Genomic DNA, 26,425 nt, shown 5'->3' with positions numbered 1-26,425 from the left:
GGAAGAGATGTGAAAAGCTAATTGGAACTGCAGATTGTCCTGGAAAGCCTTTGTTAGCAAAAGTGATGAACAGGTTTTGTATCAGCACTGAGAGCAGAAGGGCTTTCCCCCAGTTTCTGGAGTCAGCATCAACAGTGCTCATCCTGAGAAACAGTTCCAGTAAGCTTGGACTTCAGATCATCTTCCAGATTTAGACTGAGCCCCAGGAAGGGAATGGTGAGGAGAAACTGTTCTAGTATTTTCAGTGCTAGGAAACTAGTGTGAGAAGTTTTAGAGTAAGTCAATTCATTGGCATCCAAGTTACAAATACATTTACTAAAGAGCCAGGGAATAATGTGACTCACTAAATATGTTACCTTAAATTATTTTAATTGGTCTCCACACACCATTTACATTGCTGCCACATTCATGAGGTCCTATACTTATTATTGATGTGAATTTTGTTCCTCTTATATTTATGACAATTAAAGAAGGTATTTTGTCCAATAAGCTTAGAATTTCTGTACGTCAGAAGTTACAGGCTGGGCGCGGTGGCTCACGCTTGTAATCCCAGCACTTTGGGAGGCCGAGGCGGGCGGATCACGAGGTCAGGAGATCGAGACCATGGTGAAACCCCGTCTCTACTAAAAAATACAAAAAATTAGCCAGGCGTGGTGGCGGGCGCCTGTAGTCCCAGCTACTTGGAGAGGCTGAGGCAGGAGAATGGCGTGAACCCGGGAGGCGGAGCTTGCAGTGAGCCGAGATTGCGCCACTGCACTCCAGCCTGGGCGACAGAGCGAGACTCCGTCTCAAAAAAAAAAAAAAAAAAAGAAGTTACAAAATGGTAGACCATAGGTAAAATCTGGCACAAGAATGTGCTTTGTTTGGCTGTACAGTATTGTGTTTTAATTAGTTACTGATATTTAACATTTTGGAGATTTTACCCAAAAATCCAGATTTCTGGCTTCTCTCTCAGAAAACAAAAATACCAGATTTGGCATAACTGCATCATACCTCCTACACAGCAGCCATTATCTGTAGCTTGGTGGCTAGATGAAGCATGTGCCCCCATGTAACCATGGTTGTTACCATCTCTTGTTACTGTACACCCTGCCTGCATCTCTCATTTGGGGGGGGCTGTCTGGCCTGTGAGGGCATTGGAGTTTGTGACTCCTGCTCCATATGTAAGGTTCACAGGCAGGTCTTAAGTCTGTAAGTGGCTACCGTTTCAACCCTGTGAGGACTGCTGAACAATGTGAAGTGTTTCATTGGATTTGGGCAGAGTGTTGTGTCTTCAGGATAATCCTGGCCAGTCAACTCTGTAACCAGAGGGAAGAAGAAAAAATGTATTCATCCTGTGCTGCGCTGTTGGCATTCAGGAGAGCCCTAGTCTAGGAGACCGGGCCTGAAGTGCCCTGCAGACTGCTCGCTTGCCTCCGCTCATGGTTACTTGGCACCTGTGCTTGGGGAAGCGTCCAATGGAGTGGCAGAGGCTCAATGCCATCCATTCAGACAGCTTTCTGAATGCCGGCAGCCAAGAGAACATCAGCTGTGCCTGTGAGTAGTGTGGGTCCCCGCCAGAAACATCTGAACTTCAAAGGGAAAAAAATCGTACTGTGGGTTGGTGTGGAAAGCTCTGGTCTTCCTGAATTTTGCTCGTTTTTACAGAGAAGGAAGACAGTGTGAAGCATTCTGACAGACTCCACCTGTTTTTAGGTGCCAAGATAATTAAGCTAGAGTAGTTGCATTTAAAACCTAACAATGAAAATAAAATGAATACAAAGAATTTCTGTTTGGTGTCAGAGCTACCTTAGAATTAGGGAACCGTGAAAGAAGATGTTGGATGAATCTTGAAAGGGTGACTCTGTAGGCTCAGACTCAGACCACGCCACACCAGTTGCAGTCAAGAGATCTTTATTGGAGGAGTCCGAGGGAGAGCCGAAGCGGAAGAAGAAAGAGAGAGAGCTCTGTGGCCTCCGTCTTTCATGCCCGGGGACGTTACGTGGGGGTTGCTGGTTGGCTGAGGGGCTGGGCCTAGGCTGAGGTGGGAAGGCGTGACCTCTGGTTGGCTCCTTTTTGGCGGGCCTGTGTTGGGGAGGAAGAAGAACCTGGAACCAGCGCCATTAGGGTGCTCCTGTTACCTAACATTCCTCCCTTTTTTGTTTCTTAAGAAGTGGGGAGATGGGCGTTGCCGTTCGTCTGGTTACTTCCTGCTGAACGGGGGCGTCGTGGGGAGGGGTATGGGAGGACTGCAGGGCACAGCAGGAGCAGGAGGCTAAGTAGTAGGGCGCTGTATATGAAGACCTCTTCGGCCTTGAAATCCACGAAGGTTCCTTGAAGGTATAAGTCATCTAGGGCTGAGAGCCAACCGAAGGATAGGGAGGGGTTAGGGATGAGCCAGGAGTTGTGGCGGAGGGTCTGGAGAAGCTGCATGAAGCGGGTTGTCTGGGGTCTGCGTGGCTTGGCTGCTAAAGTATGTGACATCCTTTTGGTGGCTAATCCTCGTCGGTGGCTAAAAGCTGGTACTGTCTAATGAGAAGCTGGTTAAAAGTTTGGTTAGAAATGGAGGAAATCTGCTGCCGCATGAATCTGACAAGAAGGTTACAAATGCAGGCCCAAAGGCGAGTAACGCCAAGATGGCTGCCACGGGATCTAGAAAGGGAAGAAGCCATGTTGCCTAACTCCAGAGGTAGGTATAAGAATTTGAGATGCGTTGTCTGATCTCAGAAGCTTTTTCCTGTAAACTCCAGGCAGCATCTCGTACTATCCCTGACTGGTTAGTGTAAAAACAACACTCTTCCCCTAAGAAGGTGCAGAGTCCTCCTTTCTCAGCAGTGAGGAGGTCTAGGCCTCGGCGGTTTTGGAGAGTCTCTGCTGCTAAAGAGTCTATTTGGGATTGTAAAGTAAGAATAGATTTCGTTATTTCTTGCAAACTGTCTGAGAAATCCTTTGAGAGTGTGTGGTAGTAGGATAATGAAGTTGATAAACCAGCTATTCGGGTTCCTGTAGCAGTGGCCATTCCTAACCCTGTAAGTAGGGGTATTCGTTGTATGGCTCTCCGCTGACGGACTTGAGCTTTGAGGGGAACTGATAAGGTCTGATTTCCTGGGGCAATGTTAATGTGGGGGCTTAGAAAGACTAAGGTGCAGGTGCCTGTCCAGTTAGTGGGGAGGCAGATATAGGTCGACATTCCACATAAGAAGAATATGCCTTGGCTGGGTAGACAGAACTCGTTATGTATGTTAAAAAGGTGTGTGAGTTTGTTGTTTTCATTTTCCCATACTCCTAGAGTACTTGCTAAGGTAGCTCCAGTGAGCGGCTGGAAAGGGGTGTTGGGAGCAAACTGAGTGGCTCCCTGTGTTTTATTTTCCCATTGGAGAAAAAAACGTTTTGTATCTACTAGGAGCCATTCGAGAGAGCGATTGAAAGAGGGGATGAGAAGGCACTCACTAGTGGTGGGGGCGCTGCTGCAGGGAGTCCAGGGGTGAATGGTCACGCGAGTATGTCTGCCATCACAGAACCTGGACTGTTTGTTGAGCAGGGAGGAGGTGATGATTTTGGGGGGCCCAGAGAAGCAGACAAGCTGTTTGAATGGAGCTGTTTGGGTGACTCGAAAGTTACTATGATCAGTTGGGGCCTGAAGTTGTAGAGTGTAATTACACTGATGCGGTGGTAGGTGCCCTAGAGGCAGGCCAGATGACAGGTTGCGTTTTATGCATAAAGGGGCTTGGAAAGTTAAAATAGTATTTGTGGTCACAGGGCCGTGTATGGGCTTTTCATTGCTTGTGTAATAGGTGAGGTTGGAAATGTAAGAACGTAAAAGTTGGGTTGCACGTCCTGTTATGGTATCTTTGGGCCTATCAGATATGGGGAAGTCGGCTAATGACTGCATGTTTAGAAGTTGGAAAGGGTCTTTTCCTTCATAACGAGGGTGGTAGGTCAAGTTGGTGAAGACCCAGTTTTTTGCAGGAATGGGAGTGGCAACATAGCCAGAGGTTGATAGAGAGATACACAGCCAACAGTCATTTGCCAGGGAAGGATTGGACTGGTTTAACAGAGTGTGAGTTAAGTTGAGAGTCTTGTAGAGGTAATTAGGAGCTAGTGAAAGGGGAGGGGTGGTTGTATGAGGTATCCAAGGAAGTAGGAGGAATACATAGGCAAAGAGCAAATAGGAAGGTAAAGAGGGTGCTCTGGAAAACGAGATCATTTTATCTAGTCTGAGTTCTTTCACTTATCTTTTTTAAGGAGGAAGCAGTGGTTCCTCAGGATCAGTGGTAGGAAGGAGCCTTTTTAGTCTGGGATGTTTCTTTCCGAAATAGGAGGTGCAAGTCCTCCAATTGTTCACAGGTGTCTTGGGATTCCTGAGCTGATGATCCTGCAGGTTCCTCAGGGGATGTCCAAAGTTTAACTTGGGTGTGGTGAATAACTTATGGGAAAAGAGGTGGCCTGAGAAAGAACATGATAAAGGCAGGGTAGTCGTTGGACGTATGGTCTGGCCTTCTACCCCGACTATGGGAGGGCCAGAGGTGGAGACAGCGCCCCAAAATTCCCGCGAAACCAAGAACGTAGCTCTGGTGTCGAGAAGGAAATTTACGAGGCGCCCATCTACCGTGAGAGGCACCCTGGGCTCCTGTGCGGGGATAGTGTGCGTCGGGGGAAGAGTCCCAGGGCCCTGTCAATTGTCAATGGCCAGTCCCAAGAGATCGGGGGCAGGGTTGGGGTCTGGCCCAACCCCCCTCCGGGAGGTTGGGGCAGTCGACGGCCCAGTGACCGAGCTGGGGGCATTTTGGACATGGCTTGTGTGGAGGCCTGGGATTAGGGCACTCACGAACCCAATGCCCTTCTTTGCCGCACTTGAAGCAGGGTCCAGGGGGCTGACGGTGGGCAAATAGTGGCTTACAGTCGCCAGTGTCTATAGCTGGCTGAGTAGGGGCTTGGAGAGCTTGAGCCAGCATTTGACACTTTTGCCTCCTCGCCTGCTCATCACGGTTATGGTACACCTTGAACGCGGTGGCCAAAATCTCGGTCTGCAGGGTGAAGGGGCCTCTGTCTAGCTTCTTTAATTTGGCTCTAATGTCTGGGAAGCTTTGCACAAAAAAATGGGACATGAGAAGCTGCCTGCGATTGGGGGCTTCTGGGTCTATGTTAGTGTATTGTTGAAGGGCCCGTGTAAGGCGGTCGAGAAAGGCGGAGGGGTTTTCATGTTTCTCTTGTACGATTTCGTGAAGTTTTTCAAAGTTGACTGCCTTTTGGGCTGCCCTGCGGAGGCCAGTTGCTAGGCAGGTGGTGAAGTGGTCTCGAGCAGCGATGCCATTTGGGGAGTTGTAATCCCAGTTGGGGTCTTGCTCAGGGTTGGCCTGCGCCGCTATGGGTAGGGCTGGGGTAGTCTGGTGAACTTGGTCTGCATAAGTCCGGGCTTGCTCCTAGACCTGCCTGCGCTTCTTGAGAAGGAGGGTGTTAGAGAAGTTTTGACATAAGAGGTGGAGTTAGAAGTGTAAGAGCCTAAGCGTTTATAAGTTAGCCATAGAGAAGGGAACATGGACACGAACAATGCCTTCTGCCCGTGCAACTTCTCTAAGAGGGGCGAGGACGGAAAGTTGTGATCTGGAAGGAGTAGTGGGAGGGCTGAGCGGCGGAGGGGAGGGAGCTGGAGAGGTTGCGGAGGAAGGGGAAAGAAGAGAGAGGTTGGGGGAAGTGGTAAGGGGCGGGGCCGCCGCTGGCCGGTCGGTGGCCGGAGGGTGGGGCTGAGGGTGGTGATATGGAGTCAGGATCGGAGGGAGAGGTTAGCAGTTTGAGGGCAGCGATAAGATGTTGAGGTTTACCCGGGGGGCCGTGGGCATAGGGGATCTCTTCCCATTTTCCTGTTCGCTCACAATATCCAGAGGCCTATAAGTGGGCCATTTATTTTGGTTATTTAAGGGGTATGTAGGCGTTTTGGTTTGAGGTCGATTGCTAGGCCTAGGGCTGACAGATTATTTAAGAGGCACTGTAGGGGAGAGTCGGCCGGCTGGGATGCGGAGCCTCCTATTGTGGGGCTACGAGAGGATATGCAGTGAGGGCTAAGTAGGGAGTCCCCTAATAGCCGAACACTGCGACGTGACTCAGCTTCCGGTTACGTCATCACCAAAGCGGAAGGACTGAGGGGCCGACTATGGCCGAGGGCCGTGGGCCACCTGGTACCAGGATTTTCGGAGCGAGAAAGGGAAGGGACCCAGGCCGGAGACGCGAGGAGGAGAGGGAGAAAACTCCGTTCCCTGCAGGCTGAGGCGGAAGTGAATGATAGGGGCCTACCAGTGCCGTAGGGGCGTCGGGCAAAATGTGTCCGTCACGGGAGCGGCTACGGTCTGGCGATTTGCCCGAGAGGTAGGCCCGGGAGGGGAAAACTTACCGAGATGAGGCCGGTGGTGGACGAAGAGCTCGGCGAACAGGAAAATGGGCGAAGACTGACCGGGGCCTGGTCTGAGCCTGAGAGGGATTGGGGTCCCACCAAAGGCGGGGAGTCCCAATCCGAGTCACGGCACCAATGAAAGGGTGACTCTGTAGGCTCAGACTCAGACCACGCCACACTGGTGGCAGTCAAGAGATCTTTATTGGAGAAGTCTGAGGGAGAGCTAAAGCAGAAGAAGAAAGAGAGAGAGCTCTGCGGCCTCCGTCTTTCATGCCCAGGGACGTTACGTGGGGGTCGCTGGTTGGCTGAGGGGCTGGGCCTAGGCCGAGGCGGGAAGGCGTGACCTCTGGTTGGCTCCTTTTTGGCGGGGCCTGTGTTGGGGAGGAAGAAGAACCTGGAACCAGCGCCATTAGGGTGCTCCTGTTACCTAACAAATCTGATGGCAGATTTCATTAAAATTGAAGTTACATATTCATGACTGATTTTGATTGCACCAATTTCTAAGGTCTTAAAGTGGTGGGGGTGGGGAGGTCTTATAACTGAATAACCTACTCTTTCGTTCTAAAAGAAAAAGAAATCGTGCTTTCGTTTTGACTTGAAATTTTATTCTCATGCTGGCCCAAGACTAAAGTCTGATACCTGGAATGTATTAGCAGCAAAATGTACTGTGTAAAAATCTAAAACATCGGCCTGTAATCCCAGCACTTTGGGAGGCCAAGGCAGGCGGATCACGAGGTCAGGAGATCGAGACCATCCTGGCTAACACGGTGAAACCCCGTCTCTGCTAAAAATACAAAAAAATTAGCCGGGCGTGGTTGTGGGCACCTGTAGTCCCAGCTACTCGGGACTATAGGAGAATGGCGTGAACCCGGGAGGCAGAGCTTGCAGTGAGCCGAGATCGCACCACTGCGCTCCAGCCTGGGCGACAGAGTGAGACTCCATCTCAAAAAAAAAAAACAAAAAAAACAACTAAAAAATCTATGATCCTGAAGACAAGCATGTGCAGACCAAAACTCTCTTGAAATCCCACTAGAGCCATGTTTCCATATGTGATTTGGTGACTTCCTGAAGACCTTCATCATTTATTTTACATTTGATTCATTTTCTACCATGCTGCCCTTCCTCACATGTCCCTCCTGACTTTCTCCTCTTTTAAATTTCTCTTACTCTCCTTGAGCTATGCTTCCCTTTATCCTTTTCCTGCTCCCACCTTCCCTCTTTCCCCAGACCATCAGTCCAGGGTCTTCTGTTTTCATCTCTTTACTACTTCCGCCTCTTTTCCAAGACACAGGGAAATTTAACAGAGAGGAGTGTACTGTGTGGGCAGAAAGCTGGGGAGGAGAGTTTAAATTAAAAGGCAACATTTACATTGTAGATGTGTAATTAGGGGGAGAGGTGGTGAGAGCTATCTGGTGTTGGGGATTTGGATGGAGGAGGACAGTATTTCTCCAGCAGTGCACTAAGAGCTATTTATGCATCTGATCATGTTTAAAAATGAAACTCTTCCAGATAAGAACAGATGTAAAAGGGTGGGTGTGGCAGAGGCAATATTGCTAATCATATTTGAGACCTTACAAAAAGCTTATAGAGAAGTAGTGGTATGAGATTAGAAAGTGTTAACATTTTCATCATAGTATTTCTGCAGTGCTGCTTTGTTGTAATATTTAATGATATATTTTTAAAGAAGTGTAACTTTTCAAAGTAGTGTGCAAGTTGAATAGACCATAAAACAAATAAGAAAAGCAGAAGATTAGTGTTTAGAATAATTGTAATTTTAAGCTACTTTCATTCAAAATTTAAATCTAATTATATTCAAAGGCAACTCGGATTGCATTATGGTACTCACAAATCCTTCCATTCCATATCCTTGAACGTAGCTGGAACTGCCCCCTCCCTTATCAAAATTAACACAAAACAATTTTAAAAATCTGTTGTTCCCTATTTGGCAGGAAATGTCATTTCCTGATAATTTCATTAGTTAGAACATAAATCTACAGCTATCTTTTCTAAATGTGCATAATTTGCATTTGTTTTTAACTTGTTAACTAAGTTGAAGCATTTCCTGTAATAAGTGAACGAAGAGCTGAATCAAGATAGCATCCCATATCATTTTAGAATATTTACTTTAAAATGCCCTAATAATTAGCCCAGCCTCTGCCTACCTAACTACCCTGCGATACAAAGCAAACTGCCATCCTTGTAACACCCTGAGCTCTCTAGACACTCTCAGCCACTCCTTTTGTCCATAGTACCCTTTCGGAGCCCACCCACGACTTGCCAAATTTCTGCTTTGCTGGTAGCTCCAGTGTCACTCCAGAGCCTTCCCTGATTTACGTGGGCAGAATTTATTGTTCCTGCCTATGTGTTCTCATAGTACTTTCTTCATGCTTCCATGATAGGGCTTATTACCTTGCATTGTAAATGATGAAATTATACAACTAATAGTTACATGTTTTCCTGTCTGTAGACCAGGAGGTAACCTAGGAGGCCCCAAGGTCAAGAAATAATGGAATTTTTGTATCTCTAGAGCCCACTACCTGGAAGATCCTCAGTAATGTTTGTCAGATGAGTAACATAAGCATTTTTATATTTACTTGTTCCTTGTTGACTAGACATTGTTTAATGAACATTGTTGAATTCAGTTTTTTTCAGATTATGCAGGTAAAAGCTGGATGTTTGTGCAGGACTAGAAGTATACTTTTATTATAGAGTTTGGCTCATATCTGAGGATGAAATAGAAAACTTGCTTTTAACACAGGTGTCTGTCACATTGGACATTTTCTTTGGTACTTGAAGAGAGAAAATAATGAAGAAGAGAATTAACATATCTGACATTTTAAAGCTAGTTAATGGTCAGTACTTGCTAAGGCCTGAAAAATCTTAAAAGGTGTGTGTGGGTATAGGGTGTGTGTGGTGTGTGTGTGTGTGTGTGTGTGTGTGATCTTTTTTTTAGCTGAAAAAATAATTGCCATCTCTTTAAGGATTTTGTAGCCTAAAACTTGAAAGGCTTTTATTTTATGATTTAGAATTGCGGCTTTCAGTTGTAAAATGGATGTTGAGGAAGCATGGGTAATGAGGCTATTCTCTGGCTTCCTTTTTTCAGCTCCTGATCCAGAGTCCAGGTAGTCCATGTGGACCAGAGGTGATTGGAGCTCTCATTTATTGAAATGTAGTTAAATCAAAATAAGAAAGTTGCCAATAGAAATCCAATCAAAGTCTCTAATAGAAAGCTGGGCATTATGGCTCATGCCTGTAATCCCAGCACTTTGGGAGGCCGAGGTGGGAGGATTGCTTGAGCCCAGGAGTTAGAGACAAGCCTGGGCAACAGAGCAAGACCTTGTCTCGATTTTTCTTAAAATGTCTTTAATAGAGGTATAAAGAAAATTAAGTGAAATGATTAGTGTTCCCTTTGTCAGTGTTTTAGATTAAGGTATTCTCTTGTGGTAGAAGTAGATAAATAAAATATACTTTTATTTCAGAGATGTTTAGAACGTTATGATATTCAATGGATCTAACTGGAATTCTTTTGCGCTGCTGACCAAATAAGATACTGTTTATAGGAGAAACCTTATAGGGTTGGAGGCCATAAGGAGCAAAGAATAAAAAAGAAGTCGTAATGCAGTGGTGGATTGCAGGGAGTGGAGAAGGCAAACCATTTTTTTGAATTAGCAAAATTTGATCCTAAGTCGATAGCATTTTGATAACTTAGTATACTTATTGAAACAGACGTACACCAGAGATAGTTGTTGAGTACCTACTATGTGTTCTGTGGAAATTTAGAAACATGTTATTTGTATTCAAGGATCTTATAATACATTATAGTTCAAAACTTTATGTTAATTAGAATATAATAGCAATAGTACAATAATGATCTAAAACAAAGCAGTTGGCCTAAATACATAGTTTCGTAGAAAGTCATGACATTCAGGAAATACTAGGAAATTAGTTTTAGGCATTTAGCTAGTTTTTTTAAAAAAATTTGAATTTTGGAGAGTTCTTTTGGCTTTAAGTAAATGATAGAAGGCCAGGCGTGCTGGCTCATGCCTGTAATCCCAGCACTTGGGAGGCCGAGGTGGGCGGATCACCTGAGATCAGGAGCTCGAGACCAGCCTGGCCAACATGACAAACCCTGTCTCTACTAAAAATACAAAAATTAGCCGGGCATGGTGGCAGGCGCCTGTAATCCCAGCTACTCGGGAGGCTGAGGCAGGGAGAGTTACTTGAACCCGGGAGGCGGAGGTTACAGTGAGCCAAGATTGTGCTACTGCATTCCAGTCTGGGTGACAGAGCGAGACTCCGTCTCAAAAGAGAAAAAAAGTAAATGATAGAAATGACACTAGACCCTTGGCACCTAAACTGTTATTTGCTGCATCAACTCTCATTGGATTAATAGTTATACATTCTAATACATTCTAAACATTCTAATAGACCATCTAGAAGCACAGGCCTGGGTCACTTTAGCTTGCTTTGCATAATTACATACTATGTATAATTGCTGAACATTGTAAGTTTGCATCGTAGTCTCTGGAGTCAGACAAACCTGAATGGGAATCCAAGTTCTGGTATTTATTAATTATCATACTTTGAACAAAATACTTATGCACTCTCTGCTTCAATTTTATCATCTCTGTAATGGAGGCACCACATAATAGGATTGCTGTAAGAATTAAATGAGATAAACTGTATGAAGTACTTACCACAGAACCTGAAAACAGGAAATCAATAAATATTCTTTTATTAGATATAAATGTTAAATTGCTTAAAAGTCTAAATTGTTTTCTAGTAGACACTTTAAAATTGGAATTATTGCAATAAGAGAAATAGCTTTAATTTGAAAAAGGCTCAATTTGCAATTAACTCAGTACTCAGTGCAAAAGATTTAAACTAGTTTAAAAGTTTTTCATATTTTTTCTTTTTTCCTTTCCAATATTTTCCCAAAAAAGTTTTCCATTTTTAAAACTTATTCAGAGAAAAACATGTGTAAACTTTGATATATATTCCATGAAACTTCATGTTGAATTGTATCAGGAAAGAATGTCAGTGTTTGGCAAATGCCTTGAACCTTTGTCAGTAACACAGTTATTCCAAATGCTTTTCAGGAACACAGTCCTTCCAAAATGTAAATCTTTGTAATCTCTATAAATCAATAATGCCCACACACTGTCTTTCTGTAGTAGTAAAAATCAATCTACTAATAAGGTCTGAAATGTCCTTGCTTCATTATGGGGAAGTTAATGAAACCCTGCCTCCTGTGCATTTTAAATAAAAGTACAATAGTGGACCATTCAGATTTGCACTTCCTTAAACTGCCCTTTCCTACAGTGTTGTTAAACTGCAGTCATTGAACACTCTAATTTATTGCCTTTTATCCTGGCTAGCTTTCATATGAAAAAAAGTGCAAGTTTGTTTTCCATACTTTATCTAAAAATGTTATGTAGGCCAAAATATAATATTTGGCTTTCAAAAGCTATGAAAAACTGACAGTTATGTAGTAAGCTTTTATTTTAAAATAATATTGAGGTTAACATCATTTCACATGAAGGTATTGTAATGAAGACTTAGAACAATGAATACAGCCTCTATGTGTCAGAAATTTTTTGAAATTTACTTTCACATCTGAAATAATGAGGATTAACTGTACTGAGAAGACACTTCTTTAGTTTCTTTTAATTTTTATTTATTTTTTTCTTCTGGTCTTACTTTAATACAAAAAAGGATTTTATTATAATTCTGTTACCCCCTAGATACGCTAATCACCTCTAGAGTTCTAAGATGAGCATGTGATTTTGAGCTTGGAATGAAAGCAACTTGATTTTATATTATGTTCGTTGTACTATTTTGTTTGCTTAAATTGCTGGTGATACCATAATTCTAAAGTAGAAAAAGACCTTAGGGAGTCATATTTTCCTTAAGACAGTGACCTGGAAAGTTACATTTGGTTCAGCCACCCTAAACTTCCTAGAAAATAACTCTTCTGGATTAGGGTATCAAGAATATCATTTTGAGTTTATTTAAGGCATGACATTTCCATTCCCCACATTTATGCAGCCTCCCAAATCCTACATGTCCAGAGCCAACCCCCCTGAAGCTATCTGTGATGATGACCCCCAAGTGGCCAGTGATCTTTCCTTCCTGAATGTCCCTTAGACTAAGTAGTCTACACCATCATATCTAGAACTTGTATTTTTCTTTTTTTCATTATACATTTAATAATTGGCCAGCACAGCACTTTACATAATGATAAAGTATTTTCTTATTTCATCTGATTGAAACCTTCCATCACCTTTGGAAGGGAAATATGGCAGTTATTAAGGACCACTTCGCAGTTAAGGAAACGTGAGCTCCAAAGAAATCGTCCCTTCTCCAATGTCACACCTCTTCTGACTAGACACAGTGTTCAGACACTCCTTATTCTGTACTATGTTTGCCTTGGGCATAGGTTTTGCCTTCTGATTAAGCCTGTCAAGTCCTCAAGGACCCGTTCCGATAGGAACTCCACATTGCAGACTCCACTTACAACAAATTCAGTTGCTAATTCCCTCATATCCTAGAGGAGAGCTGTCCAAAAGTCATATTGGTCGTTTTAGATTTTTTAGGATTTACATTTTAAAAAGTAAAAAGAAACCATTGAATAGGTGAAATTAATTTTAATATATTTTATATAATACAATATATCCAAAATTTTATGATTGTAACATGAATTAATATGCAGATGATTGAGACATTTTACATTCTTTTTTTTCTCATAAGATTTCAGAATTTTGTGTGTGTTTTACACTCACAGCACACTTCTCTTCAGCCTAGCCATGTTGCAAGTGCTCAGTGACACTTGTGGCTACATACTGGGCAGCACAGTGCTTAAGATTTCTCCGTAATGTACCTGCAAATCAGCTTCTACTCCTTGATAACAGATTAAATGGAAATAATCATTAGTTCCACACCAGAAGACAGAAATGAGTGATTCATAAATAATTAAAATAATAAGAGGCTTAGGGGAAAATATGGATACCATTCATTCTTGTGAGGGTTTTTGTTGCTTTTATTAATTTGTTTTGCCCTGTGATTCCTCATTCAAATGGGGGAACCATACAACTTACAAAGAAAACTCTATTTCATAAGGTGTGGGATGCTTAGCATTGCATTTATTATTCATTTGTATTCTCTTCTGAACTGTAAGTCTGATTATAAATCTTCCTTGTTTAAAATTGTTCAATTTTTGCCCACTGATGCTTCTAAGCATCCTCCATTGAGGTCCTGCTAGACCAACAAGATCCAAATATCCAGCCTAAACACAGGTATTTTTAGTAAGGACGCCAGGTGGTTTTTATCATCAAGCCAATTTGCAAAGCTGACCTGTGAAATAAAATCTGACTCCTTAGCATGCCACATGGAGTCCTTTCCAACCTAGTCTGTCACTAGACCTCCTACCCATCCAGAATTCAATTTCAGCAACAGAGAAGTACTTGTTATAACCCTCCTTCTCTCCTACTTCCTTCAGCCAAATTCCTGGTAAGTCAATCTCAGGGTCACCTCTTTGTGCCCTTGCCTTCTTGCCCAGCCATGGATATGTCTGCCCCAGACTCCGACTGCATCTTGACATTCTTACCTTGAGGCTGTGAAAGTCACCCCCTCTCATTATCTGTCTGTGTTGCCTCTGCTTCCTCGCTGAGAATGGGACTCATGACTTTCAGTCTATTATTTATGGCCACGAATAAGGAGTCTGGCACAAGGAAATATTCAATAAATATTTTTTAATGAAAGCTTGCTGGTGCTAGCAATAATAACATGTCCATGTGTTTCATAGTGGTTTACAGATTGCAGCATGCTTTTCACTTATATCATCTCATTTAATTCTCAGCACAGCCTTGTGAGGTGGGAAGTATTATTTTATAAAATGAAATTCCGAGAGGTTGAGAGACTTGCCACATGTCACATGACTTGTATTAGGTGACACTGTAACTCCAATCTGGGTCCATCCTAACCTAGTCTGGGTCCTTTCTGACCTAGTCTGTGACTAGATCTCCTACCCATCCAGAATTCAATTTGGTAAATTGAATTAAGTAGCATACATCCTGACGCTTCCTAATTTATGTGCAGAGTATAAGAGAAGCATAAATCTTGGGTTCAGATTTCTAGTGAAGTGGAGAAATTGCCTTTGTTTATTCAGTTCATTCACTTAAAAAAAGAACTCACTTTTATGGAATTTTTGCCTGCTCCAAATTTTTAGCCTAAAAAAGCTTATTATGCAAAATTTGCGCCTGGTGTTTAGTTAATCAACCGTCACCAGGTTGTATAAATATTCACATGAGCAGTGAGCATGGGAATAATCAATAGAGCCCGTTAGCATCTCATTGTGTTGCTCTGAAAGACATTTCAGTGGCTCTCCTCTGTCATTTAGGAAAATCCCTTCTGTCCTTTGGATAGAGGTAATAATACATCTTAAGAGAATGTAGACCCTTTTGGTATCATAAGGAAATTCTGACCAAATGAGAATGTGAAATAACAGAGATGATTTGTGATACTTTAGAAATGTTATATTATTTGCTAGATGATCATGAGTATCACACCAGTGTATCAATTTTATGTCCTGGTCATAGTCATTCAGCAATATATTAGAGAAACAGCCCAGTGTGGATCAATCTTTCCGTGAAATATGTATCAGTTTGTGGCTTCACACAAATTTATTTTAAGAGTTAGGGCTTCCCTTTCTGAGAGCAATAGCAAGACGTTCCTTCATTTTCTCTGTTTCCAGGCAATTCCATTTTATTTGGCAAGTGTTAGTCAGCAGATTTTTATAGCTTAGAGGAATCATTTTTTCTTTCTTTTTAACAAATTAATTGCAGCAGTTTGAAAAGCACACTCATTTTGTGCATTGTTCTTGTTGGATTATTGGTATTGATTCATTCCGTAGTGATGCTCTGGTAGAAAAGAAATGAAATAATAGTCATTTAAAAAAAACAACAGTAAATTTTAGCCTGCATTAAAACAGCCATTATGATTATTTAGTAGGTCTTGACCTAGATTTAAATAATGACTGCTTACAGCCTCCTCAGAGATCACATTTTTCTGCCTAAAAGAGGCTGTGCTGTTTTATGCAGTTATGGGGCATTCATGGTGAAAAGCCTTTCCTAATATTCTATTAGGTAAATCTTTTCTATGCCATTAAGTGCCTTTGGGCTAATGAAATCCTTTTAAAGTGCTTGTCCCCATACTGGACATTTGACAAAAAGTACCAAAAAGTACTGGGTGTGGAAATAGGAGTTTGTTGCTATTACCGTTATCATCATTATCAGAAATGTATCAACAACCAACATTTCATGGAATTGTGATATAGCTATCTTTCTGTGTATATAACAGCTGTGATATATTTCACGTATCACACGATTTATCATTTCAAGAGTACAATTCAGTGGCTTTTGGCATATTCCAGGTTTTGCGACCAGAGCCACAATCAATTTTTGATCGTTTCTATTACCCTATAAAGAAACTTTACACCCCTTAGCAGCCATTTTCCCCCAACCCTCCCAACTCTAGGCAACCCCTAATCTACTTTCTGTCTCTGTAGATTAGTCTATTCTGGACCTTTCATAGGAATGAAATTATAGACTGGTTTTTTGTGAGTGGTTTCACTCACTAAAGTTATGTTTTCAAGGTTCATCCATGTTGTAAATAAGTACTTCATTCCTTTTTATGGCTAAACAGTATTGCGTTGTGTGGCTATATCACATTTTATCTCTTTATTAGTTGATACACACTTGAGCTGTTTTCACCTTTCAGCTATTATGAGCAATGCTGCTATTGCACACGTTCATGTGCAAGTTTTTGTGTGGAAATAGATTTTCATTTCTCTGGAATGTATACCTAGGAGCAGAATGGCTGAGTCATATGGTAACTCTAAGCGTAATCTTTTGAAGAACTGCCAGACTGTTTTCCAAAGGGACTGCATCATTTTACATTTCCACCAGCAATGTGTGATGAGTTCCAGTTTCTCCACATTGTCTTCCAACACTTTTTTAAAATCTTTTTGATTATAGCCATTCTAGTGAGTGTGAAGTGGCACTCCATTGTGCTTTTGATTTGCGTATCCCTGAAAGCTAATGATATTGAGCAACTTTTCATATGCTACTGGCCATTTTCCATTTGTATATCATCTTGGGAGAAATGTCTATTGAGACCCTTTGACCTTTTTTTTTTTGAGATGGAGTCTCTCTCTATCACCAGGCTGGAGTGCAGTGGCACGATCTTGGCTCACTGCAACCTCCGCCTGCCAGGTTCAAGCAATTCTCCTGCCTCAGCCTCCTGAGTAGCTGGGACTACAGGTGCACACCACCATGCCCAGCTAATTTTTGTATTTTTAGTAGAGATGGGGTTTCACCATGTTGGCCAGGATGGTCTCGATCTCTTGACCTCATAATCCACCTGCCTCGGCCTCCCAAAGTGCTGGGATTGCAGGCATGAGCCACCGCACCCAGCCTGTCCATTTTTAAAATTGAGATTTTGTTTTTATTGTTGAGTTGTAAGAGTTCTTTCTGTATTCTGTATACAAGTTCCGTATCAGACATACGATTTGTGAATATTTTCTCCCATCCTATAGGTTGTCTTTTCACTTTTTGGTGGTTACTGCCATGTATCTTGTAACCTACTTACCCTTCAATGCATTATGTTTTCCTCACTCTTCCAATCTGAGTCAGTTTCTGCTCCTCTTTCCATAGCTTCCTGTTGAACTTCGTTGTTATGGCAGTGAACAGAGTGTAAATGATTGGTTTAGGATTTGTCTTCCTAACAAGAAGGACCTGTGTCTTACAAACCTTTGTATCTCCAGTGCCTAGGACGCTGCCTAACACAAAATGGAAACTCAATAATTGCTTGTTCACCTAAACTAAAATGAACCTTGACTCTAAAAAAATGATTCAGGTCAATACTAACCTAAAAGAGCCTCTAAAAAGGGGTGGGAGCCTTAATAGACTGTCAAAGAATCTAGGGGTAGGAAGGAAGCTGCAATGTCTTATGCAGAAATAAGGCTCACAGTTTTTCTCAAAATCACCCCTTGCACTTACGCTTTCACCAGTTCCAGCTTTAATGTTCTGTAGTTCCCATGATGACAGTGGTGCCTCTAGCTGCAGCCGCCTGTGGCTCCATGGCAGGATTCATGCAGTGTGGGGCCCAGTGCACCATGAGCCTCCTTGATTCATTCTTTTTTGTTTGAGACAGGGTGTCACTCTGTTGTCCGGGCTGGAGTGCCAGTGACATGATCACAGCTCCACTACTGCCTCAAGCTCTAGGGCTCAAGCGATCCTTGTACCTCAGCCTCCTGGGTAGTTGGGATTGCAGGCGTGCACCACCACAACCAGCTAATTTCTAATTTTTTGTGTGGAGATAGGGTCTCCCTATCTTGCCCAGGCTGATTTCAAACGTTTGAGCTCAAGCGATCCACCTGCCTTGGCCTCCCAAAGTGTTGGGATTACATCCATGAGCCCGTCTGCATGGCCCTTTGATCTGTTCTGAGCAGCAGACACAAATTTATGCGACCAATCATTTATTTTACTCTTTAAGGTAAATTCTTAAAATTCTTAAAATTCTTTGGTGCTGTTAAAGGTGAGCACAAATCTAGTGAAGTCATATTAGGATAGCCATGCCATTTGTGCAGGGAGGTGACCACTGTACTGTGCAGCCTTATGATGCTGGTGCAGTATAAGTAATCCAAAGATTTTCTCTTCCTAACGAGATGTTTCCTTTTTTTTTTTTTGAGACGGAGTCTCGCTCTGTTGCCCAGGCTAGAGTGCAGTGGTGCAATCTCTGCTCACTGCAACCAGCATCTCCTGGGTTCAAGCAATTCTCGAGACTCAGCCTCCTGAGAAGCTGGGATTATAGGCGCATGCCACCACTCCCGGCTAATTTTTGTACTTTTAGTAGAGACAGGGTTTCACAATGTTGGCCTGGCTGGTCTCGAACTCCTGACCTCAAGAGACCCACCCACCTCAGCCTCCCAAAATGCTGGGATTACAGGCGTGAACCACTGCACCTGGCCTCTAATGAGATGTTTCTTATGGTAGTAGTTTTCTGTTGATTTTTTTAAATGATCTTTCTTATGATCCTTTCCTTATTTGTCCTAAACTTTTCTAAATGGAAGAGGTAGTTGAATGGATTATCCTCCATGTTTTGGAGTTGATTTTCACTCAGTGATGCTCTGGATTCTGTTCCTTACATGTTTCCTGTTGTGGAGAATGCTGAGTGTCTTATTTTGATTGGAAAATTACAGATGACACAAAATAACAGTTAATTTTTGTAAAATAAGGATGAGGATTTAATTGTTAAATCCGTCATTCTCATGATTCCCTAGTTCTTGATCTTAAATCCTGATGGAAGTAAGCAAGAAAATATTTAAAAATGAGACCCAAGAAAAAAGCCTGTGTAATTTTTGTGTATTTCTGATGAGATTTGAGATTTGTACTTTTATCTTTTATTTCTTACTTGGCACTAAGGCAGCTAAAAAAAAACAAAAACAAAAACAAACAAAAAAAACAGAAAACTAGTTGACAGCTTAAGATGTTTGATTTACTTTCTCTTAGTGCAGCAAGATGTTCTAAAATTACTTCATCTTAAAAGACTTACTGGGATCCCTGAATGGGAAACACTCCACCCTTGATATATTCTTTTTCTTCGTGAAACAAAAAGAGCTGTGTGTTTTTGAAAGACAAAGTTTGGCAAACATGCTGATTATAATACTGTATTGGAAAACACTTACTTTGATTGACTAAAAACCAGATGCTGTTCATAATAGTTAAAAGCCTGTAATAATGTGTTCAACTCTGGTGTTCAACACACGTCTGTGAAGTTATAATAAAATCCTGCAATCTAGAGGTGGAGAGACCAAGCAAGGACACTTCAGAAATTCTTCTCTGTCTTCCCCTAGGACTCCCCAGAAACAGCACTGCCCGGAGCCTGACCTTATTGAGGGCAGACATCTTGTTTCATTAGCTATTGTTTCTTCTTTGCTGGTATGCAAGCCTGGCACAGTATAGGTACCTGAAAAAAGGTTTGATGGATAGAAGGATGGGGGAAGTGTTTGGCCGGGCGCGGTGGCTCACGCCTGTAATCCCAGCACTTTGGGAGGCCAAGGCAGGCAGATCACGAGGTCAGGAGATCGAGACCATCCTGGCTAACACGGTGAAACCCCGTCTCTACTAAAAATATAAAAAATTAGCCGGGCGTGGTGGCGGGCGCCTGTAGTCCCAGCTACTCGTGAGGCTGAGGCAGGAGAATGGCGTGGACCCGGGAGGCGGAGCTTGCAGTGAGCCGAGATCACGCCACCGCACTCCAGCCTGGGCGACAGAGCAAGACTCCGTCTCAAAACAAAAACAAACAAAAACAAGGATGGGAAGTGTTTGATTAGTCAGACTGACAGGTCAGGGTCAAAAGTCTCCAGGGGTACCAGTTACTGGCTAAAATCCTTAAAGTATTTATACTCCTCAAACTTCAATTATTCTTTGTAAAATGGAAGATAATACTAAAACCTACTTCATTAGGGCATAGAATAGTAAACACTGAGTTATTATTAGTTATTTTTAAATTAAGCACATTTCCTGACTCCCCATTCAGAACCTGACCACCTTATTCATGAACTTGCTGTTAACTTCCTGTTAATGAACTTGATTAAACATGATCAAGTTTATGTATGCATATATTATCAGTACTGGCCTTCTCTAAGAGGAATAGCAAGAAATTTAAAGAGACAGTATTTGGACATTGATTTCTACTAACTCCACTGAATTAGATTCAGCCCTCACTTTTTGGGAAATGCACGGACACTGGGAAAGATGAAATGAAGTTTTCCAGCGTGATGTTCTTGTCTTTGGAGCTTAGCCTTAGGTCTTAGAACAAAAACAAGTCGGTAGTTATTAGTTACTGTATCTCATTTTCCAAAACACACATGTTTCTTTGTTACAGTCGTTTACAGATATTTTTGCACGCCACATTTTTGCTTTTGAGATTTCACTGAATCACTAAATGACCACCTTTCATGTTCCTAATGTATTAAAATTATCAGAGGATTCTTTGAGGATTAAATGTGTCGATAAGGGTATTATTTTGAACAACGTGTAAAAGGTGAAGGCCAGCTGAAGAGATCTTTTTGTTGTGAGCAGAATAATAAACTGGAATCTGTGGACTGCACTATTATGAATAGATTATTTGGCTATGGAAAGAAATTATTTTTAGGCACAGCATCCCTATAAGCCCTGAAGCTATGTGTTTTACAAACTAGAAATTATGCACTAAATAAAAATTACCAGATGTCAGTCTCTGTATGTGCCAAATGGCAAATGTGTAATGGTTCAGAGCCTGGAAGAAATGATGCTTATTTCTTTGCCATTCAAACTCAAAAGGGATAGCTGAGGTAGAGTCCTGTTGAAAAAATTGCAGTGTTTCCAGCTACCCAAAGATGTTATGAATTGTTATCTGAAAGGCTTTCATTCTTTCCTCTCATGGCTCTTTGTGTGTTTGTGGCATTACAGATGTAACCAATGTATTTATTCTAATTTATTACATTCTTTCCTGAGGCTTCTCTTGTTCTTTTAAAGGGTCAGCAGATAACTAGTTTAAAGAATCAACCTGGACACAGTATTCTAACAAAGGTCCAATACAGAGCTAAATAATAATAGGAGTCATAGCCAGATGCAGTGGCTCACGCCTGTAATCCCAGCACTTTGGGAGGCCAAGGCGGGTGGATTACCTGGTGGTGCATGCCTGTAGTCTCAGCTACTCAGGAGGCTGAGGCAGGAGAATCACTTGAACCTGGGACGCAGAGGTTACAGTGAACCGAGATTGTGCCACTGCACTCCAGCCTGGGTGACAGAGCGAGACCTCTATCTCAAAAATAAATAAGTAAATTTAAAATATATATATATTTTATATATATTTCGTGACTTGTATCTTGCACATACCAGCATACCTCATTAATTTTAATGTAACCATCCAATGACTTCTCTTCTCTCCTTAGAAATTCGAGCTCAACTGGTAGAACAACAAAAATGCCTGGAGCAGCAAACGGAGATGCGAGTTCAGCTTCTCCAGGACCTGCAAGATTTCTTCCGAAAAAAAGCTGAAATTGAGACAGAATATTCCCGGAATCTAGAGAAGTTAGCAGAAAGGTTCATGGCAAAAACAAGAAGCACTAAGGATCATCAACAATACAAGTAAGAGATTTGAATCTAATTCACCTTTCCAAGGGTGATATCCATCCTGCCTTTGCCACCTTTGTGAATTTTTTATTTTTCTATTTTTGTCTGAGTAGTGGTTGTAGAGCATATTCTCATAAATAAAAGCAGCCCTCTACAGTTGTAATTTATGGGCATCAGTTTATCATTTTAAACTAGTGTAATCTGTTGACAGTTTTGTCTGTCCAATATGTATATATTTATGGATAACTTTATATGCCAGAAGAGAAGGTATGTGTTTGTAAAATTCTTGATTATAGAAACCTGGGAGTTGATATCTGCTATAGGTAGGACAGATTTAAAATAGCTTTTTGTTCAAGCAAAGACTCCAAATTTTCTGTAGTGACTATATGAAAATAAGCAGTAAGAATTGCTTGAGTTTAGTGCCCCCCTTCCTGCCCGTCATGTTTATGGTCACTGTAATTGACACTGATTTAAAACAAAAGTTTTAAGGAAAATGCTATGAATGAGCATAAAGTAAGTTTAATTATAATTTATTTGCTTTAAAAAATACACATAAGATGTTCTGCTAATGAAAGTTACCGTATGATTTAAATCCTGGGGACAGGGCTGGGTGGGGTGGCTCATACCTGTAATCTCAGCACTTTGGGAGGCCAAGGCAGGTGGATCACCTGAGGTCAGGAGTTCAAGACCAGCCTGACCAATATGGTGAAACCCCGTCTCTACTAAAAATACAAAAATTAGCTGAGTGTGGTGGCATGCACCTGTAATGCCAGCCACTCGGGAGGCTGAGGCAGGAGAATAGCTTGAACCTGGGCAGCAGAGGTTGCAGTGAGCCGAGATTGCAACACTGCACTCCAGGCTGGGCAATAGAGTGAGAGTTCATTTAAAAAAAAAAGGCCTCAGGACAGAGAAAGACAAATAAGCAGACAACTCCAGTGAAATATTCAAGTGCTCCAACAGGGGAAGGCAGGGGAGACCCTGGACAGACCCAACTGATATGTGTTCTGCACTGGAGGTGGGGAAGGGAAGGTCCTGAAAGAAGTGGCATCTAAGCAAAGACCTGAAGGTCTAGTTGGTCAATAAAGGAGAGAAGAGGAGGATATTCCAGGCAAGGGAAACATCATGGGCAAGGGGCCGGCAGGGAATGTACCACTCCCGGCTAAGGGATGTACAGCAGGTTTGCAGAACAGAAGTAGTCCAGTGGGAGTGAGTAGGGAGGCGATGAGCTGCATGGCTGCAGGTGTGAATCAGAGCAGGTCCTGGGGATCTGGGGATCTTCCTGGCCAGTTGGGACCTTTTCCTGAGGGCATGAGAAGGAACACTGCAGGTAGAGAGAAGTTGACCTGTTTTGGAGATGGTAAAAAGACAGTGCAGGCTTTCATTTCTGTTAATACAGCAGGCCAGATAATCTGAAAAACACGTCTATCTGAAAACTCTCAGAAATGCTGGTTAACATATAATGGACATCCTTTTAAATATAAATTTCTAGGAGCCAAAAAAAGAAGAGGGAACTGAAAACCTAAGTGGCAGTTGTATCCACCCTTTAATTTCACATGGGGGAGAGAAGATAAGGTCTGTGACAAGTAAAGACTTGGAACTGAGAGCTTCCTCCCCACCAACCCCATTGCATTGCATCCCAGAACCAGAAGAGCTACTATCTCAGTGAAATGGTTAAACAGAAAACCCTCTACCCACCTTCACAGGGCACAAGAAGAAGACCTGGCTGCTCAGCCTGGGCTCCTGTTTGGAAGGGGCTGTGGAGAAGCATGCCTTCTTTCACCATTGGCTTTGCAGTTCCATTCATTTTACACCTCTCCATGACCTTGGACCCTGCATAAAAAAATGGGATGGGAACTATCCCTGGGATACTTGTGCAGAAGCAAACACAAAACTATTCTGGATAAGAAATACCTCTCTGTTCTCTTCCTTTCTCTTCTCTCCTCTCCTCTCTGTCTCTTCTCTTTTCTCTTTTCTCTCTTCTCTTTTTTCTTCCTCTCCCTTTCCCTCTCTCTCTCCTCTCTTCTCTTTTTTCTTCCTCTCCCTTTCTCTCTTCTCTCTCTCTCTTTCTCACTCTGCCCCCGCACACACACAATCTCTCGACTTTAACCTTTACTGTTGGTCCAGCATAAAAATAAATCTTAATGATGATCCCCAGGGTGAACAAATGTTATATGTACTTAACAGAGAACAGGGCTGGGAAGCAGAGGCTGGAGCCAGTGCTATATTCACATACTAACTTAACTGTTGCTTTTTAAAAGCAGTTGTAATTAAGAAGACGCCCATTCATCTATTAATTTTTTTTTTTTTTTTGAGATGGAGTCTTGCTCTATCGCCCAGGCTGGAGTGCAGTGGTGCGATCTCGGCTCACTGCAACCTCCTCCTCTCGTGTTCAAGCAATTCTTCTGCCTCCGTCTCCCGAGTAGCAGGATTACAGGTGCCCGCCACCACACCTGGCTAATTTTTGTATTTTTACTAGAGACAGGTTTTTGCCATGCTGGCTAGGCTGGTCTTGAACTCCTGACCTCAAGTGATCCGCCTGCCTCAGCCTCCCAAACTACGGGGATGACAGGTGTGGGCCACCATGCACAGCCCATTCAGTAAATATTTTTTAGTATCTTCTGTGTTTTGCATTTGGTAATTGGTGGCTGTGAAGGGAAAATATGGATGGGTCCATGTACCTTATCTGGCCCAATGGTGGATGGACACGTTTTTGTTTCTCCTGGTTTATTTGGTAGTTTTCTTTAAAAGGTAAGCAGTTTGAAATTTTCTTTAAGTTGAGTAAGTTTATTATTGAATATGGGACTGAAGATAAGGTGAGTATGTCTCTAAAAAGGATAAAACAGAATTGGGAAAAAAGTCAGCCAGACATGGGTTTGAATATTGGCTCCACTTTGTGACTTTGGTTAAGTTACTTAACCTCTCTGAGCCTTGGTGTCCTAACTTATAAAATGAGGTTTTATGACCCTTAAGTGAGAAACGTGATAAAGTCTTTGATACGATTGATAACCAGCCCAGGATATGCACTTGATATTCCTTCTCCTTTTAACCAAACAAATGTTACATCTTTAGCATGATATCATTACCAATCATTTAAGCTATATTCTGGAGTCTGGTTCTTACTCAGTTTTGGGACACTTATTGTGTAGAACATTCTTTGGCCTACAGATGCCACTGCATAGTGGAAAGACCAAGGCTTGGTTCAGCTTCCCTGGACTAAAAAAAGACTCTCTCAAACACTAGCTTTGGTCTTTATCAAATCAGTATGCCTTGCTAAGCTTCCATTCTTTCACTGATAGAAAAGATACAAAGGGTCAGGTGCGGTGGCTCACACCTATAATCCCAGCACTTTGGGAGGCTGAGATGGATGGATAACCTGAGGTCAGGAGTTCAAGACCAGCCTGACCAACATGGTGAAACCTGTCTCTACTAAAAATACAAAAATTAGCCGGGCGTGGTGGCAGGCACCTGTAATCCCAGCTACTTGGGAGGCTGAGCCAGGAGAATCGCTTGAACCCAGGAGGAAAAGGTTGCAGTGAGTCGAGATCACACCATTGCAGCCCAGCCTAGGCAACAAGAGCGAAACTCCATCTAAAAAAATAAAAATAAAAATAAATAAAAAGAAGATGCAAAGAATCTCTGCCTCAAATGGTAGTAATAAGGATTCAGTAGAGTTGATGTCTGTAAAATCTTTCTACCAGCCCATGGATAAAACAGCTGACTTTATATAGCACTTACTATGTATACAAGGCATTATTATAAGCATTTTAAAATATATGTTTAGTGATTCTCATGAACAATCTTATAAGCACTGTTATTTTACCCATTCTACAAAGTAACTGAGGCACAGAGCAGTTAAGATCATTTGCCCAAGATCTCATAGCTAGTAAGGGGTAGTCCTGCATGTGAACCTAGACAGTGCAGCTCCAGAGGCCATGAGCTTGACATGGATATTACTTTTCACGGTAAGTGCTCATTAAATGATAGCTGTTATTATTTTTATTATTACTACTACTGCAATTATTACTAAGGCAATAATAATTGTTTATGCAATGAGTGTAATAACACTTATTTAATGTTTACTATGGGGCAAGGCCCTGAGGATACGTTGAAGCATGAAATGTTCTGAAAGAATTTGTGGGTTACTTCAGCAAAGAAGATCTACATGAAGGTTAATAGAAATAAGGTAACATTTACCTTATCATATGGGCCTGGGTAGATAGAAACTCTCAATAGAAAAGCTCCAATTACCTGTTATAGAACCACTGCTCTTTGCCTGATGGTGTTAAGAAAAAAGGGAGATCGCAGGGTAGAGGGTATAATTCTTCAGTGTGCCAGTGGGGGGAATGGGAGGCTGCCCTCATGGGTGCCAAGTGCTAGGAACCTAAATCAGGCCTTCTTTCCCTATGCCCATTCCTGCTTCCATCGTCTGCTTTCATTTTCTTCTAGAGAGGGCATTGACTTAATGCAGTATTAAATCCTGAATCTGAGAAACATAATGGCAGAAAGGCCCAACTTCATCATTTCTTTCCTAACATAATTAGTATTCAGAGTCATACATGATCATAAATAATAGGAGGATAACATGTCTGATTAAAGGGTGCTTTTGTTCCTACGTTAGCATAAGGATTCTCTGCCATTTTGCCATTTTACTTTTTAAAGTTACTTTTTAAAGAAAAAAAAACAAAAAAAATTCTTTTCTTTTTTTTTTGAGACAGAGTCTCGCCCTGTCGCCCAGGCTGGAGTGCAGTGGCACAATCTCGGCTCGCTGCAACCTCTACCTCCTAGGTTCGAGCAATTCTTGTGCCTCAGCCTCCCAAGTAGCTGGGATTACACATGCCCACCGTCACACCCGGCTAATTTTTGTATTTTTTTTTTTTTT

The 26,425-nt window shown here is 42.2% G+C and overlaps 1 protein-coding gene across 2 annotated transcripts in view; it reads left to right on the top strand.

Moving 5' to 3' along the window:
* The window catches only part of SRGAP1 (SLIT-ROBO Rho GTPase activating protein 1), a 302,903-nt gene that overhangs the window by 136,698 nt on the left and 139,780 nt on the right, over positions 1-26,425 (top strand). For both annotated transcript variants that reach the window (XM_032173165.2, XM_032173166.2), the window contains exon 2: positions 21,366-21,561. In XM_032173165.2, coding sequence (XP_032029056.1) covers positions 21,366-21,561 — 196 coding nt within the window. The remainder of the gene's footprint in view (positions 1-21,365; positions 21,562-26,425) is intronic.

This window comes from Hylobates moloch, unplaced genomic scaffold (genome assembly GCF_009828535.3).
Source record: "Hylobates moloch isolate HMO894 unplaced genomic scaffold, HMol_V3 SCAFFOLD_13, whole genome shotgun sequence".
NCBI lineage: Eukaryota > Metazoa > Chordata > Mammalia > Primates > Hylobatidae > Hylobates > Hylobates moloch.
This window is presented reverse-complemented; position numbering and strand designations above follow the sequence as displayed.